This window comes from Ammospiza caudacuta, chromosome 15 (assembly GCF_027887145.1).
Source record: "Ammospiza caudacuta isolate bAmmCau1 chromosome 15, bAmmCau1.pri, whole genome shotgun sequence".
In the NCBI taxonomy this organism is placed as follows: Eukaryota; Metazoa; Chordata; class Aves; order Passeriformes; family Passerellidae; genus Ammospiza; species Ammospiza caudacuta.
In genome coordinates this window covers 9104858-9118046 of record NC_080607.1, presented here as the reverse complement: position 1 = coordinate 9118046, position 13189 = coordinate 9104858, and the positions used below count along the sequence as shown (strand labels likewise).

General features: G+C 46.4%; 1 protein-coding gene across 1 annotated transcript; it reads right to left on the bottom strand.

Moving 5' to 3' along the window:
• Positions 1-1098: 1098 nt before the first annotated feature.
• On the bottom strand, positions 1099-10597 carry ACTR5 (actin related protein 5). Its single transcript, XM_058814842.1, has 9 exons — positions 10214-10597; positions 9270-9499; positions 8255-8424; positions 6674-6891; positions 6163-6345; positions 4066-4188; positions 3397-3536; positions 2401-2533; positions 1099-1945 (listed from the first exon to the last, which is right to left on the bottom strand). Exons 1-9 carry the CDS (start codon positions 10595-10597, stop codon positions 1700-1702), a joined length of 1827 nt encoding a protein of 608 aa, XP_058670825.1. The 3' UTR covers positions 1099-1699.
• Positions 10598-13189: the final 2592 nt, after the last annotated feature.

The following is a 13189-nucleotide window of genomic DNA, read 5'->3' as shown; positions in this document are numbered from 1 at the left end:
CAAGAGAAGTGGCTGGCATGATTTGGCCATAGATTAAAAGTCACATAATCATGCATTAGAGATGCCCTTTCAAGCCCTCATTCTGGAACTGTTTTATGCACAACATATCTTTTTAGCAGGCAACACCAAGTATCAGAACTATTTCCATGTCTTGGGTAGTCCCTCTGTCTGAGGTAAAGTTAAAGATGGGTCAGAGAGGGGTCAAACAGCACTGGGACAGCATTGGCTCCAGGTCACTGAGATCAAAAAAGACATCTTCATGTGTAACTTGGCCAGTTTCAGCACAGCATGTTTTTCCACATTCTTTACCACCCACAGAATTCCCTTAATTGTCCTAAAAACTGCCTCCAGGCAGCCAGGGATAGGATCAATAATGTAAACTTGAGGTCACCTGGGGGCAGCCAGCTCCCTTCTCCTGCCCAACAGACTGAGGAGCAGGCAGGGTCACCAGGACCAGCATCCCACCTGGGACTGGCCAGGGCTGGGTGCCACAGGAACTGTGGGAGAGCAGGTCTGCAACAACCCTTCCCTCACAGGCTCTCTGAAGAACACTCACACAGGTGAGACCTCAATATTTGCCCACAAATGTGTCTTTTTTTAAAAATTGTAAATCTCAGTAATACTTTTGAATCCAAAATTCTTATCCTGTGGCAACCAACTTCAGCACAAGCAAGTTCCTCATGTTCTTTGCATTGAATCTGCCAGGTGACAACTTACCTTGATGCTCTGCAGCCCTTGGGGACACCAAACACCACCTCTACACTTTCTTTATATCAGTTACAGTCTGGATATTTCCCCCATTACCTTGCACCTTTTCCAGCTTTTGCCAAAGTGATGGAGTCTCCTTAGGTTAGGGTTCAGCATTCAGGACAGATTATTTTTTGGGAAAGAAACAAGTTGTTCAGTGGGACAGCTGAATTCACAGGCAGGTTGTACAGCAGGACAGGGGCCTGGCTGCAAACCTGTGTTTTTAAGCAAAGTACAACCAATCAAACCCATCCTCACAGCTCTAAAGAGGTGAAATCACTGAAACACATAAGTTAGTGGTAAAGCAAAAGGCTTTGCTTTATTGCTACAACTTTTGATCAAGAAGTCCTATCAGAGACCTGCCCTGCTCAGCCTGCAGAACCACCCCAGGGCAGCAGAAGGCCTGGCAGTGCCTCTGGACTGTGCTTTGTGGAGGGCTGTGTGTGCATGTGCCCAGCTCTCCAGTTTCAGCCACAGCATCGCTATCGCTGACATCGATGGAGACCAGAAGCACCCACTGGCTGTGTGCTGCTTTAGCAGGGAGATGGAACACGAGGCCCCGGGAGGCAGGGCTGAGCTCACCCCCCTGCTGTCCTGCAGCACGACCTGCATGACATGTCCCGACAGACGGTTGTGACAAGGGGGACACCTGCTGGGCTGCCTGCCTTGCTACAGCCCAGCTGCAACAAAAACCATCTAAAACCAGGACATTTCATTACATCTTAAAAAGCTGTAAAACACACTCTCCAAAACCCCTGAGCCTTACTATGCCAGTCTCTAAGAGGGAGCTTTGCCCTCCACGAGCTGCTGTGTGTGAGCAGCACTGAACTGAGCCAGCGTGTCCCATCCTCCTGGGCCAAGGGCCAGGATGGGAGCTCAGCAGGCAGCGAGGCCCCACCCTGTGGCACAGCAGGAACCCTTCCCTGCAGCGCTGAGGGTGCCCAGGACACGGCTATGGCTGCTCACTGGGGTTCCCTGTGCCCGAGGCTCTGCTGGGAGCCTCTGCTGCCCGTGGGGGCTGCTTGGGGAGGCGGATGGGAACATAGACATTGGAGGCACAGTGTTCCTTGAGGTATTCCCCCCCTTTCTCCTCATAGTCCTTCCTGCTGATCCAGCCTTCCTCACGGTTCATGTGCTCCACTGCCCAGTCCCTGGCCCCGTACCAGGCATCCAGGACAGGGCTGGAAGCAAGGCTGACCTGGATGGAAGGAAAACAGAACAACAATGTCAATTCAGCACTGGAAAGGGAAGCCCTTTTCACCCTGGTTACAATGGTATATGACACACACAACTGAATTTCAGAAATTTGAGCTGATTACTCAGTGTCTCTCAGAAAGAGAGACACTAATGTTAGGTTCAAATGTGTTTTCACCTTGTTATCAATTCCTAAGCAATCGATTTGCAAACTTCCAGCCAAACATCCTTTTATGTGCATGGTCCTTTAGCAGAAGCAGACTTTCCTTTTCCCTACTCACTATGCTGTCTTCACAAAGAGCAGCTCAACCTTTGCTTAACCTGCATCATCTCAGGTCAAAAAGCTGTTTGCAGGGTCTTGCCTTAAAACCCTGTCCATGCCCCTGCTCTGCACCTCACCCCATTCCATCTGAACACAGCAGAACAGGCTGGTGACAAACACCACAGCAACACACACACCTGAAAGGATGACTGGAACGGCCTCATTTCCAGAAGCTCCTTCTGGATTCTGGCTTTCAGTCCAGGGTACATTGTATTTCCACCAGTGAGGAAAACATTCTGGACAAGGACAGCCTGTTGCTCCTTGGAATACCTGTGAAGAGCAAGAACAGCTTCAGCTTTTCTCAAGGACCTCTGCCCTATGAACTGGAACAGCTGTGGGGAATACTGATACCCTGTCCCAGGATTCAATTCGAGAAACTTCATTTTCCGAGCACCAAAAAATTTCTTTGTTTTCTGGAAATTAAGGGGTGGTGGAAAAAATCCTGAAAGCTCTCAGTTCCCCATTAATCATCAACTAGATTTCTTTCTAGGGCTGGAATTCTTACCATTCAGAAAATCATGATGTCCCATGTTCAATCAATTCAGGGGTGCCATTTCATCAATGCTAATTTGTCTGGAAATGTCCATGAGGTGTGCCTGCATCTTAACTTTAAAATGCTACTCCTAATTTTGGTCTCACAAAACCAGAGACTGCCAGCTCACTGTTGCAAGTGTTTTGCTGTTTCCCTTAATAATGAGTTGGACCAGGGATCTCTAAAGTGGGGTCTGTGCAAAACAATCCAGTGAGGTGCAGGCAGATAAATTGATAAATACATTTAAATAATGTTTATTTCACCTTGATCTCATTCATTCTTTTTTAATTTTTATTTTTGTGTATGTTTTAACATGTTCATAATAGTTTAGTAGTAGTAGTAATTTATAAATATCCATATATTGGATGCGTATATTCAAAAATTTATCATTGATGGGGTTATGGATCAAAAAACTTTGTACACTCACTGACTTAAAACAAGCACAGTTACATGTGGCTTTCAGACATGTCTAACCTGCAATTCTTGACTCCACCAAAAAGAACTATTCATTTTCTCAAATCATTGCTAAACACCCAGCATTTCAAAAGCTGGTATCAAATGAAGAATAGCTTGTTTGAAGTAAATAGTTCTGTAAACTCACCTCTCAAGGACATATTGCATGGTTTCTGCTATGCCAGCCTGGTCCTCTCCTATCAGGGAGGGCTGGAAGACAATCTCTGGAGCTCTGATTCTTTCAGTGCCAAGGAAAAGCTGGTGGTACTCTGCCAGGTTAAACACGGGCTTTAAAAACATTGAGAATAGTGGGGAATTATGTTAAAGAACAATAATAGTCTACAATAACCAACATTTCAAAACAATTCTGTACAAAAAAAACAAATGTTAACGCTCCCACAGAGAAATAGCATTATGCTAAAGGTTCCAAAGGGCCAGGGAAGTTGGACTTTTTCTATAATTTATTCTGCTTGGAGCCACTTAATTCTAAGGCTCAACCTCACAAGTTGAAAGCTGCGTCCACTGGGATATCAGGCTATGGATCACAGACAAAAACACTTGAGCAGAACATTTTTCCCTTAATAACACAGCACTGCTACACACCAGGCACTGCCTGCAGAATGAGCCAAGAGGGAATTTTCATCCTAAACCACCAGCTAAAACTGCCAAAATTTCTCTCTTCATGTCCTGCTCAGGTAGTTTAGGCATCTCTTCCAAGAGCAGGCAAACAATGTTTGCATGAGGAGAAATGTCAGCAGACTGGCTGGACAGCTGGCATGCAAACCCCTGGCACAAGGTGTAAATACAGAAACCAAACCTGCACTGCAGCAACTGGCTTCTCAACTTCAGGCTGCTCCTCAGCAAATAAAGGCTCAAACTCATTAATGCTCTCCACATCCTCCAGGGACTGTTCACTGCCCAGTGGATCCAAGTCAGGAGTCTGGAAACAGAGCAAGTTATGGCAGCTTAGCTCAGGTGTGATTTTAATTTTGGTGACACAGCTGGAAAACTCAGTCTCCTCAAATCTCAACTCCTTAACATGCCTGAAAGCAAGTATGCCCAGGAAATAGAAATACAGACATTCACCCAAAGTACAAAAATCAAACACTTCCAATAAATTTATCCCAATGCCAGCTCAGAAATGCAGGCCTCAGTCACCAGGCTGACTGCCAGGATCCCAGGCAGCCATGTCCTAAGCATAACAGCATATTAAAACTTAGTAAAATAGCTTTTTATATTGGTTAAGACCTGGTACCCTTCCAGCACCTCTAACTGCTGTATAATTATCATTAAATTCCCTATTTTGCTTGTGTGGGACTGGAAAACAAATATTTGCTAGCTACAAAGCCACCACACAATTTTTGAGAGTTTCAACTATCTACTATTTGCTCACAGGATGCACCAAATCCCTTTTTATTTCACACAGACAGAAGCTCTGTCCTAATGAAAAGCATCACTCAAAATCCTACAAGACTCCTGTTGTGAGGTAGGAACAGGTTTTTAATTATCTACATTTTTTTTGTGTTACAACGTTACCTCTGGGATTTTGTTACTAAATATTTATTTTGGTTATTTTAAACTTGAAACATTTGTTGCAATGCCAGGATGAGCCAAAATGACATTCTTCACACATTCCTCAGATTCTATTTTTTATCTACTTAAAAAATTCAATTAATCAAACTGAAGTTTAGAAGTGCTCATTGTTACAGCAAAAAATGTAGTCTCATGAAGTCCTGTTAAATGCATTTCTTTTTTTATCTTATAGAGAAAGGAAAAAGACAAAAACAAAGATACACAGACTCAGCTGAACATCTGGTCTTGCAAAGGGATTTTGTGATAATTCTAAGTGCTCTCTCAAGGCACAGACCAAATAACAAAGCTTGTAAATTCATTCTGAGGTCTGAGATTGCACCCAGCAAAGAGCAGGGGTGTGGGAGATGTTGGAATTTAGGCACAGTCACAGAAAAATCGCAGGTAACTGCTAATCTTTCAATTCTCTTTTTTCTAGAATATCTTCTTTTGACAGAAGGCAGAAAGATTCTTCACCACAATGATAAGCCCATCATCTCCCTGAATTTTGCTGAAGCACAATCATTCTGATTCTTGCACTGATAATCACAGAATCATGGAATGGTTTGGGTTGGAAGGGACCTCAAAAGCTCATCCAGTTCCACCCCCTGCCATGGGCAGGGACACCTTCCACTGGACCAGGTTGCTCCAAGCTGGCCTTGAACACTTCCAGGGATGGGCTAGCCACAGCTCCTCTGGACAACCTAAATAAGGATCTCCCCTCTATGCTTCAATTTTCTGTTTTCCCCTCTACCTTTTCCCTGAACAGAGGCTGATAAAGCTAAAAAAGCTCTGTCTAAAGTGACATGAAAGGCAATTAAAAGCACATGCACAAGCAGCCTTAGAGCACCCCTTGGCAGCAGCTGCTGTGTGCTGGGCCTGTGTTAGTCTGGCAAAGCAGACAAGGAGCTCCTCATCTTCAAGACAACTCCAATAACCAAGTGTAACAATTAATCTTTCATTAAGGAACCAAAACAGAACATGCTGCTTAAATCCACCAAAAATAGGCAGCTGCAATGAAGCCAGGGTTGGTTGTTTACCATTAAGTTCTCTGCACCTGAAGGGGAAGAACAAAAAGGAAAGCAAATACTTTTTTTAACAAAAAGATGGATGGGTTGTATCTTTATCTCCTCTGTGTGTTTAATAGAAGACTACTAAAGATTAAGGATGGTTGTCTCAGGATATTCTCTCTGAAAAGAGAGAAGTAGTTGCCAACTTAATAATGCCTTGCAATGTGTTAAAGAATAAGCTTAGTTCATCAAAGGAAGTCTGAAGGGACTCATTTTCAAGCACAGAAGTTTAATTCAGAGATAAAATTAGGATTATCTTGGTGAAAACATCCTACCTCTGGCTTGCTGTCCACAACATCTACTTCAATATTGACTTCTGACTGTAGGATTTTCTGCTTTGTCTGTTCAACAGACAGACTCAATTTGTTGATGTAAGACTGAAGTTCTTCTGCAGAGTCCATGTTCAGCTCCACCAAAGCTTTGTGGAACTGATCCATCTGACCATCTTCTAAAAGTTCCTGTGGACAGACCAGAGTTAGCTGTGATGAACAAGACAAGGCAACAGCAGTCAACAGTGATGTACAGATAGTCTGCCTGCATGACTAGAGACTATGATGCGCACAATTTGACAGCATTTGAGGTATCTCCCAGAAGTGCTGTTCAGAAACTGAAAACATCCCCTGCATCAATAATCTCTCTATTAACTCACAACTAACCTTGGCAAGCTCCTATCAGGGAACACCCACAACAGTCACAGCTTTACCATGATGTGTGACCTTCTGATAGAGCTCTGAGGACAGCCTGCCCTGCTCCCAAGCCACCACACTGGCACTCTGCCTGCATTACCTGCACATACAGCAGCCTGTCCAGCCTCTCCTGGTCCAGCTGCAGCTTCTCCTCCCGGCGCCGCGCGTTGAGCTCCTGCAGCCGCCGCAGCTGCTGCTGCCTCTTCTCCTGCTTCTCCTCAGATGCCACAGTGCTGCCCAGCAGCTTGTTGGAGAAAGGCAGCTGCATCTTGTGCACATTGTCCTCGTAGTACTCTGGGCACCGCCACTTCTGCAGCTCTGGGCATTTGGAAAGCAAAGTAACTTTTTGTTCTGGCAGCGCAAAACGATTCGCGTGTTACGCGCACCTCGTGTGAAGGATGAAAGGTGAGGAAAGAAGGCAAAAAAAGTGCAAGCACAGAATTCTGTCACCTCTTGGCAGCTGTTCCCAAGCTTGGCTGTCCCCTCTGAGTGCTGCCTCCAGGTCACACACCCAGTGCAGGCAGCTCTGAGTGCTCTGACCTCCAGGAAACACCAAGTACTGCAAAGTGCAAGTGCACACTTACGTCCCTCTGCCCAAGGGGAGGGAGAGCACTCACACATTTCTAAGGAATGCTCGTTCACAAGGGACAAATGTAAAAAAACCCACTTTTCTTCAGGCACTATTTCAGATGACAATTGCCATGGAAATTGTGTGAATTAAATAAATTTATAAAAGTCATGAGAAATGTCCTGTGCAACTGTGGAAACCTTAAAGCAGATACGAAACACAGTAATCCTGACCCACTAAGAGGTTTTGTTGACATATAAAGGAAACAATAAGCTCATTTTAAATTCTTTTCCACTGAAACCATCACAATTTTTGTTCACAGAGAAATTTGAACCAATACAGATCTTTTCTTTGTAGCATTAGTAGTAGTTAAATTTTATTTCTGGCCTAATTTTAAATATTAAACTGCTGTTAAATGCAAGGCAGGTTACCACAAAGCAAAACAGAAGTAGAACATTTCTGTAAGAATTTGAGCTGAGTTCAAAATAAGGGGTAGAGAGGATCAACCAAAAACATTGAGAACTAGTGGGAATTATGTTAAAGAAAAACAACATGGGTGGGTGAAGAGTAACAATAAAGTGAGAAAGCTTCCTAGATTTCAAGATAGACTAGGATCCACAAAAGTGTGAAATAGATTACAGAGAGCAGTGTAGGCGTATCACTTGGTGAGAAATTTAGGGTTTTGGGACTTTTAGTATGCTGTGGATGGCAGCAAGATGGAGGGCACAGGGTGTCATCCTGGGTTTCTTCTTCATGTTTCTTCTTGCGTTTGGGTGCCATTTTGTAATTGGGCAGAAAAGTCTGCACTGGGGGCCCTGTGGGATCAGTTATTGCGTTAAAAGGGAAAATAATCCAAGTGTCAGTTCTTAATTGGATAGTTTAATCTTAAAAAGGCCTTGTACCAAGAGATTGTTGGCCATTTTGTGCCTCCTAATGAAAAGCTGCTGAACTCAGAGCAGTGAGACTGACAAGCTTTACCGATAAGAAACAATAAACACCTGTGTCCGAACATGAACTACTGCCTCAAGTGCCTTCAATCCAGACCCAGAGAAACCCACAACTGGTACCCCCACAAGTGAGCACCATCAGGCAGTGAATGAGAGCTGGTTTTACCTTCAGTGTAGTCCTGGGCAATGTAGCTGTGCTCGTGCAGGATCTCCTCCATGCGGCTCAGCGTGATGGCCGCAAAGTGCCCGGGGTACTTGAGCTGCAGCAGGCGCTGCAGGTACACGGCAGCCTGGCACCCCCCCAGGTTAATGCGCTTGCAGTTCTTGGCATCCAGCCTCAAAAATGCAAACAGACACAGCTCACACTCAGGGAATTCACAGGGAATCAAACAGAGCTCCTGCTTTCCCCCCAAATCGTTTGATTTCTGTAGATGAATATTCATAGATAAGTGTTTTACCAGAGAATCTAACACACCTGCTTTTCTCAGGCAACAGAAAAATCACTGCTGTTCCACTATTTGAACTATTTATAACTGCTGGTTCACTATTTTATTCTGAAAAGCTCTGTTCTGCTTTAAAAAAAAAGTCCAAATATTGAATAATTTTGGCTAAAGCAAGAAGATGTTCTGTTCCAACACAGAATGCATCTAAGGAGATGTTCACTTCTAAGAGAAGTGATGGGTAGTGGTGCTAAAAGTAGTTTTTTAATCTTAACCTAACACTTAGTGGTTGGACAAGTGTAAACCTTGAAGATTTATTACCAGATATAATAAAGCCATCTCTTGCAGTAAGGATTTAAAAAAGAGGAAAAAAAGCAAAAGTAGAGCAATGTAGCAGAATAACCAAAATGGTAAAAGCCTCCAGCACTGTAGAGTCTCACACACAGAGAACTTTCTTTTGTCCCAAAGCTGCTTTAAAACCTAGATTATGTTTGTTAACGCCCAGTTTCACTTGGGGCACATATCCCCTTCTCCCATTGAAAGTACACATCAAGGCACAATTATCAACTAAAACACAACATTTACAAGAGCTGCACTGCTTCAATTCAAAACTCAACACAGCTTAGCAAAATCTACAGATCTGGTTTTAACCCATCAGTATAAATCACTACAAGAGTTAATATTGCAGAGCTGGAGGAAGGGGTATTTGCATCACTTGAAAATAAGACACTCAGAGCTCACCTGCCTTCTAGGACTGGTAAAATGTGTGTGCATTGGTACCCTGAGGATATCACCAAACCACTGCAGGGCCAGTTCTGCCCCCTGTTGTGATAAAAACTGTACAGGCTGTCCACGCCGTAGGACACCTTTGGCACTTGGTAGCATTCAAAGAGGAGCTCAGACATCATTTGCCTTGAGTACAGAGGGTTGCAAACTGCTTCTGTCAGAACAATTGGGTGATCCACACAGCCCTGGGAGAGACAAGGGGAAAGAACAGTAATAAAGGTATGAAGGGAAAAGCCAGGGTTAGTTATCTCTGCTTTTTCTTTTAAGCATCAGCAAAACCCCTCCAAAATGGGCTTGAGAAAGCACTTTATGTGCAGGGTATTAATAATGGAAATTAAATTCTATCTAGTGCTTAAAGGAGTAAAAAAATTAATATTAATTTAAAAATTGTTAATATTAATTCCAACAAAGAACAAACTCATAATGGTGGAGGAGAATGGACTTTTAAAGGCAAATATAAATTATTAAAAATCAGAGTAACCAAAATCCATGCAATGAGGAGGCGAGTGAAAAGCAGTAAAACTTAAGTTCCACTCTGGGTAAAGCTTTCAAACTGGTGTTGTCATGCAGGTAAAGGGCTCTATGGTCTGAGAAGCAACTCTCAACACTGCTGGGCATGTAGGTGGTCAGTAAACACTACTAATAACAGCATCACCCAGCAGTAAGTTTAAGGGAGTACGTGTAAATTAAATACTAAGAAAAGATTCTTCCCTGTGAGGGTGGTGAGCCACTGGCACAGGCTGCCCAGGGAAGTTGTTGCGGCTGCCCCATCCCTGGAAGTGTCCAGGCCACAGAAATCTGAGCAACCTGGTCCCGTGCAAGCCGCCCACGGCAGCGCGATCCCTTCCAAGCCGAACCATTCCAGGACCCACGGGCGGCTCCGCCCGGCCCGGCCGTACCTGCGAGGAGACTCCGAGGCGCTGGAAGACGTGGTCGAGGAGCAGCTCCTGCAGCTCCAGCTGGACGGGCACGTTGCGGTCGAAGGGCGAGCGCAGCAGCCAGCGCAGGGGCTCGGGGCTGCCCAGGTCGTTCCCCACCTGCGTCTCTGCGCCCGCCCCGCCGCGGGCCCCGCGGCTCCGCGCCGCCAGCGAGCGGAACCGCAGCAGCGGCTCGGCGGGCACGGAGGGGTCGGGGCAGGCCCATCCCGCCCGCGTCTGGAAGGAGCCGTTGTCGATGACCAGCGGCACCGGCTGCGGGCTCCGCACGGCCGCGCTCGGCTCCAGCACCGGGTCCGGGGCCCAGCGCGCGTCCCGGAACGCGAACACCCGCGTGGGCGCCGCCATGGCGGGCGCGCCTCCCGCCCGCGTCCGGCCGGCAACGCGGGCCCGCTCCGGGGTTCCGGGGCGCCGCTGCTGTGAGGCGCGGGGTCTTGAAATAATCGGGATAATCTTAAATGGGTGTGCTTCGTAATGTGAGGGCTTTGTGTGCTTCCAAGGAGAGGAGACCCAACCGGTGGGACACGGAGCAGCCAGCACAGCACAGAATCACGGAATGGACCTTAAAAGAGCTCATTCTAGTGTCTGCCATGGCAGGGACACCTTCCACCATCCCGGGCTGCTCCCAGCCCTGTCCAGCCTGGCCTTGGGCACTGCCAGTGATCCAGGGGCAGCCACAGCTTCTCTGGACAGCCTGTGCCAGGGCGTCACAGTAAAAAAATTTCTTCCTAATACTGAACTTAAATTTTCCCTCCTTCTATTTGTTGCTTTCCCCCTTGTGCTATTTGTTGCTTTCCCCCTTGTGCTATCATTGCAGCTCCTGAGGAAGAGTCACTGCCCAGCCTCCCTGCAGCTCCTTCACCCACTGGAAATGGGCCATGAGGTCTGTACTCACCTTCTCTCAAGGTGCTCCAGTGCCCTCAGAGCATTGTGGCCTCCCCAGGACCTGCTCCAGCAGCTCCATGTCCTTCTGCTGCTGCAGACACCACAGCTGTGCCCAATGTGCGAGGTGGGGTCTCACCAGAGCAGAGAGGACAATTGTCTATTCTGACCTGCTGACATCCCTCACAGCATCATTTGGGTTGGAAAATGCTTCTGAGATCATCGAGTCCAACCTACGAGAAGGCAACCATGTCAACAGACCAGAGCCTCATCCAGCCTGTCACAGACATAATTTCTGAAAAATCCTTTCACCAGGATCTTTTCTCCTGAGAAGCTGGGGAGCTTCAGCTTCTTCATGTTTTGCTGAAGCATGCTGGGTAAGCAATCGTCCAATCACATTTGGAATGTGATTTGGAGAATTGCTTACCCAGCATGTGAATTGTTTTTACTTCATGACCAATGACAGCCAGCTCTGTCGTGGCTGTGAGCTGCCACAAGATTTTATTATTCTTTCCTTTCCTTTCTAGCTTTCTGATGCCTCCTTTCTCTTTCTTTAGCATAATTTCAGTCTATCGTTTCATTTTAACATAATATATATCATAAAATAATAAATCAGCCTTCTGAAACATGAAGTCAAGATTGCCATCTCTTCCCTCATCCTGAGGGCCCACAAACACCACATCACCAGCCCTGGATATTGTCCCTCCTGGGCTTAGGGGCCCAGAACTGAGCACAGGAACCAAGGTGACCCTCTCCAGTGCCAGCACAGGGCAGGAATCACTTTCCTGGTCCTGCTGGTCACAGTGTTCCTGAGTCAGGCCAGGGTGCCATGGGCTTTGTTGGGCCCTCGGGCACAGCTAGCTCACACTCATCCACTGCCCATCAGCACCCCTAGGGTGGAACCTGCCAAGATTATCTTAGATTGGGATGTTCTTTTGTTGTTTTATATATTAAGAGTCCTATTATCATTATAGTACAAGGATTCTATATCACCAGAGCTTCATACCTCCTCAATGCTTCTTGCAGGCAGTTCCTCTAAGCACTGACTGTTCCTGGTCCTTGCAGTAACCATCTGACTCCAGATCCCCCCAATCCACTCTTTTGTACAACTTGTTCTCATTGGCTACAGGTGTGGCCTGTTAACATCAGGCCTGCCCCTAATATTTAGTAATTGGTTCAGCTGCAGCTCGTTGGGGGATAAGATTACATTCTATACCACCTTCATTTACCCATACTGTATCCCCCTACATTCTTTGATGTGTGCTTCCAAGCCTAATGAGCAAGAAAGGAGACCTGATCAGTGGAGCAGGCAGCAAGATCCTCCCTTAGTCAAGGGCATCCTGAGGCTAACAAGCTTTAAGGATGTAGCAAATGAAAATGTTGATATATGTCGATCTATGTATTGCTAACTTGGCAAGATACTCAAGGTCCATGTGTCCTAGAGCTGAACGTGTTCATAATAATGCTAAAAAAGACCCTTCCCCTGAGAATGCCCAGAAATTGCTGGGCTGATGTAACTTGCGTGGAACTTACTAAGCAGTCCTAACTTCCAAAAGGGGCTGTGCTTGGAAATTCACTAACTCTGAATTTCTGTGTATAAATAATGGCAGGGAAAGTCCCCAGGGGTGTGCTGGATTTCTGGAATAGCCCTGAGCACCCAGGCTGGGGCAGCTCTGAAATAAACGATGTCCCTCTCCAGTGTGTCATTATTGGCTTGTTGCACACCAGATAGCAAATCCAATTTTGTGGGTAGCACCATCAGCCTGGGGCTGGGCTGCACCCCTGCTACCCTTCGCACAGGGCCCCCCTGCCCTTTAAACCTGGGCTGGGAAACCTCCCCAGAGGCTGTGGCTTGTGTGGAGGTGAAACCCCACAACCCTGGGCAGTGCCACTTGCCCAGAAGGTCACTGACACAGCCCAGGCATCTGCCACTCTGTGCCACCTGCCAGGCAATGGGGAGGACCTTTCTCCCTTATTTCACCCCCCATTCCCTGGGGAGAAGGGGTTCCAGGGTGGGATCCATCCTGCCATGGCAGCAAGGGTGTCCCAGGCTGGCTC

Excerpts from the sequence above, each read along its gene's own strand:
- ACTR5 (XM_058814842.1), bottom strand. The coding sequence starts at position 10,597 with ATGGCGGCGCCCACGCGGGTGTTCGCGTTCCGGGACGCGCGCTGGGCC. Across the intron at positions 6,346-6,673 it reads ACAGGCTGCTGTATGTGCAG|GAACTTTTAGAAGATGGTCA; the intron begins GTAATGCAGGCA and ends GTCTGTCCACAG. Across the intron at positions 3,537-4,065 it reads AGCCAGTTGCTGCAGTGCAG|CCCGTGTTTAACCTGGCAGA; the intron begins GTTTGGTTTCTG and ends ATGTTTTTAAAG.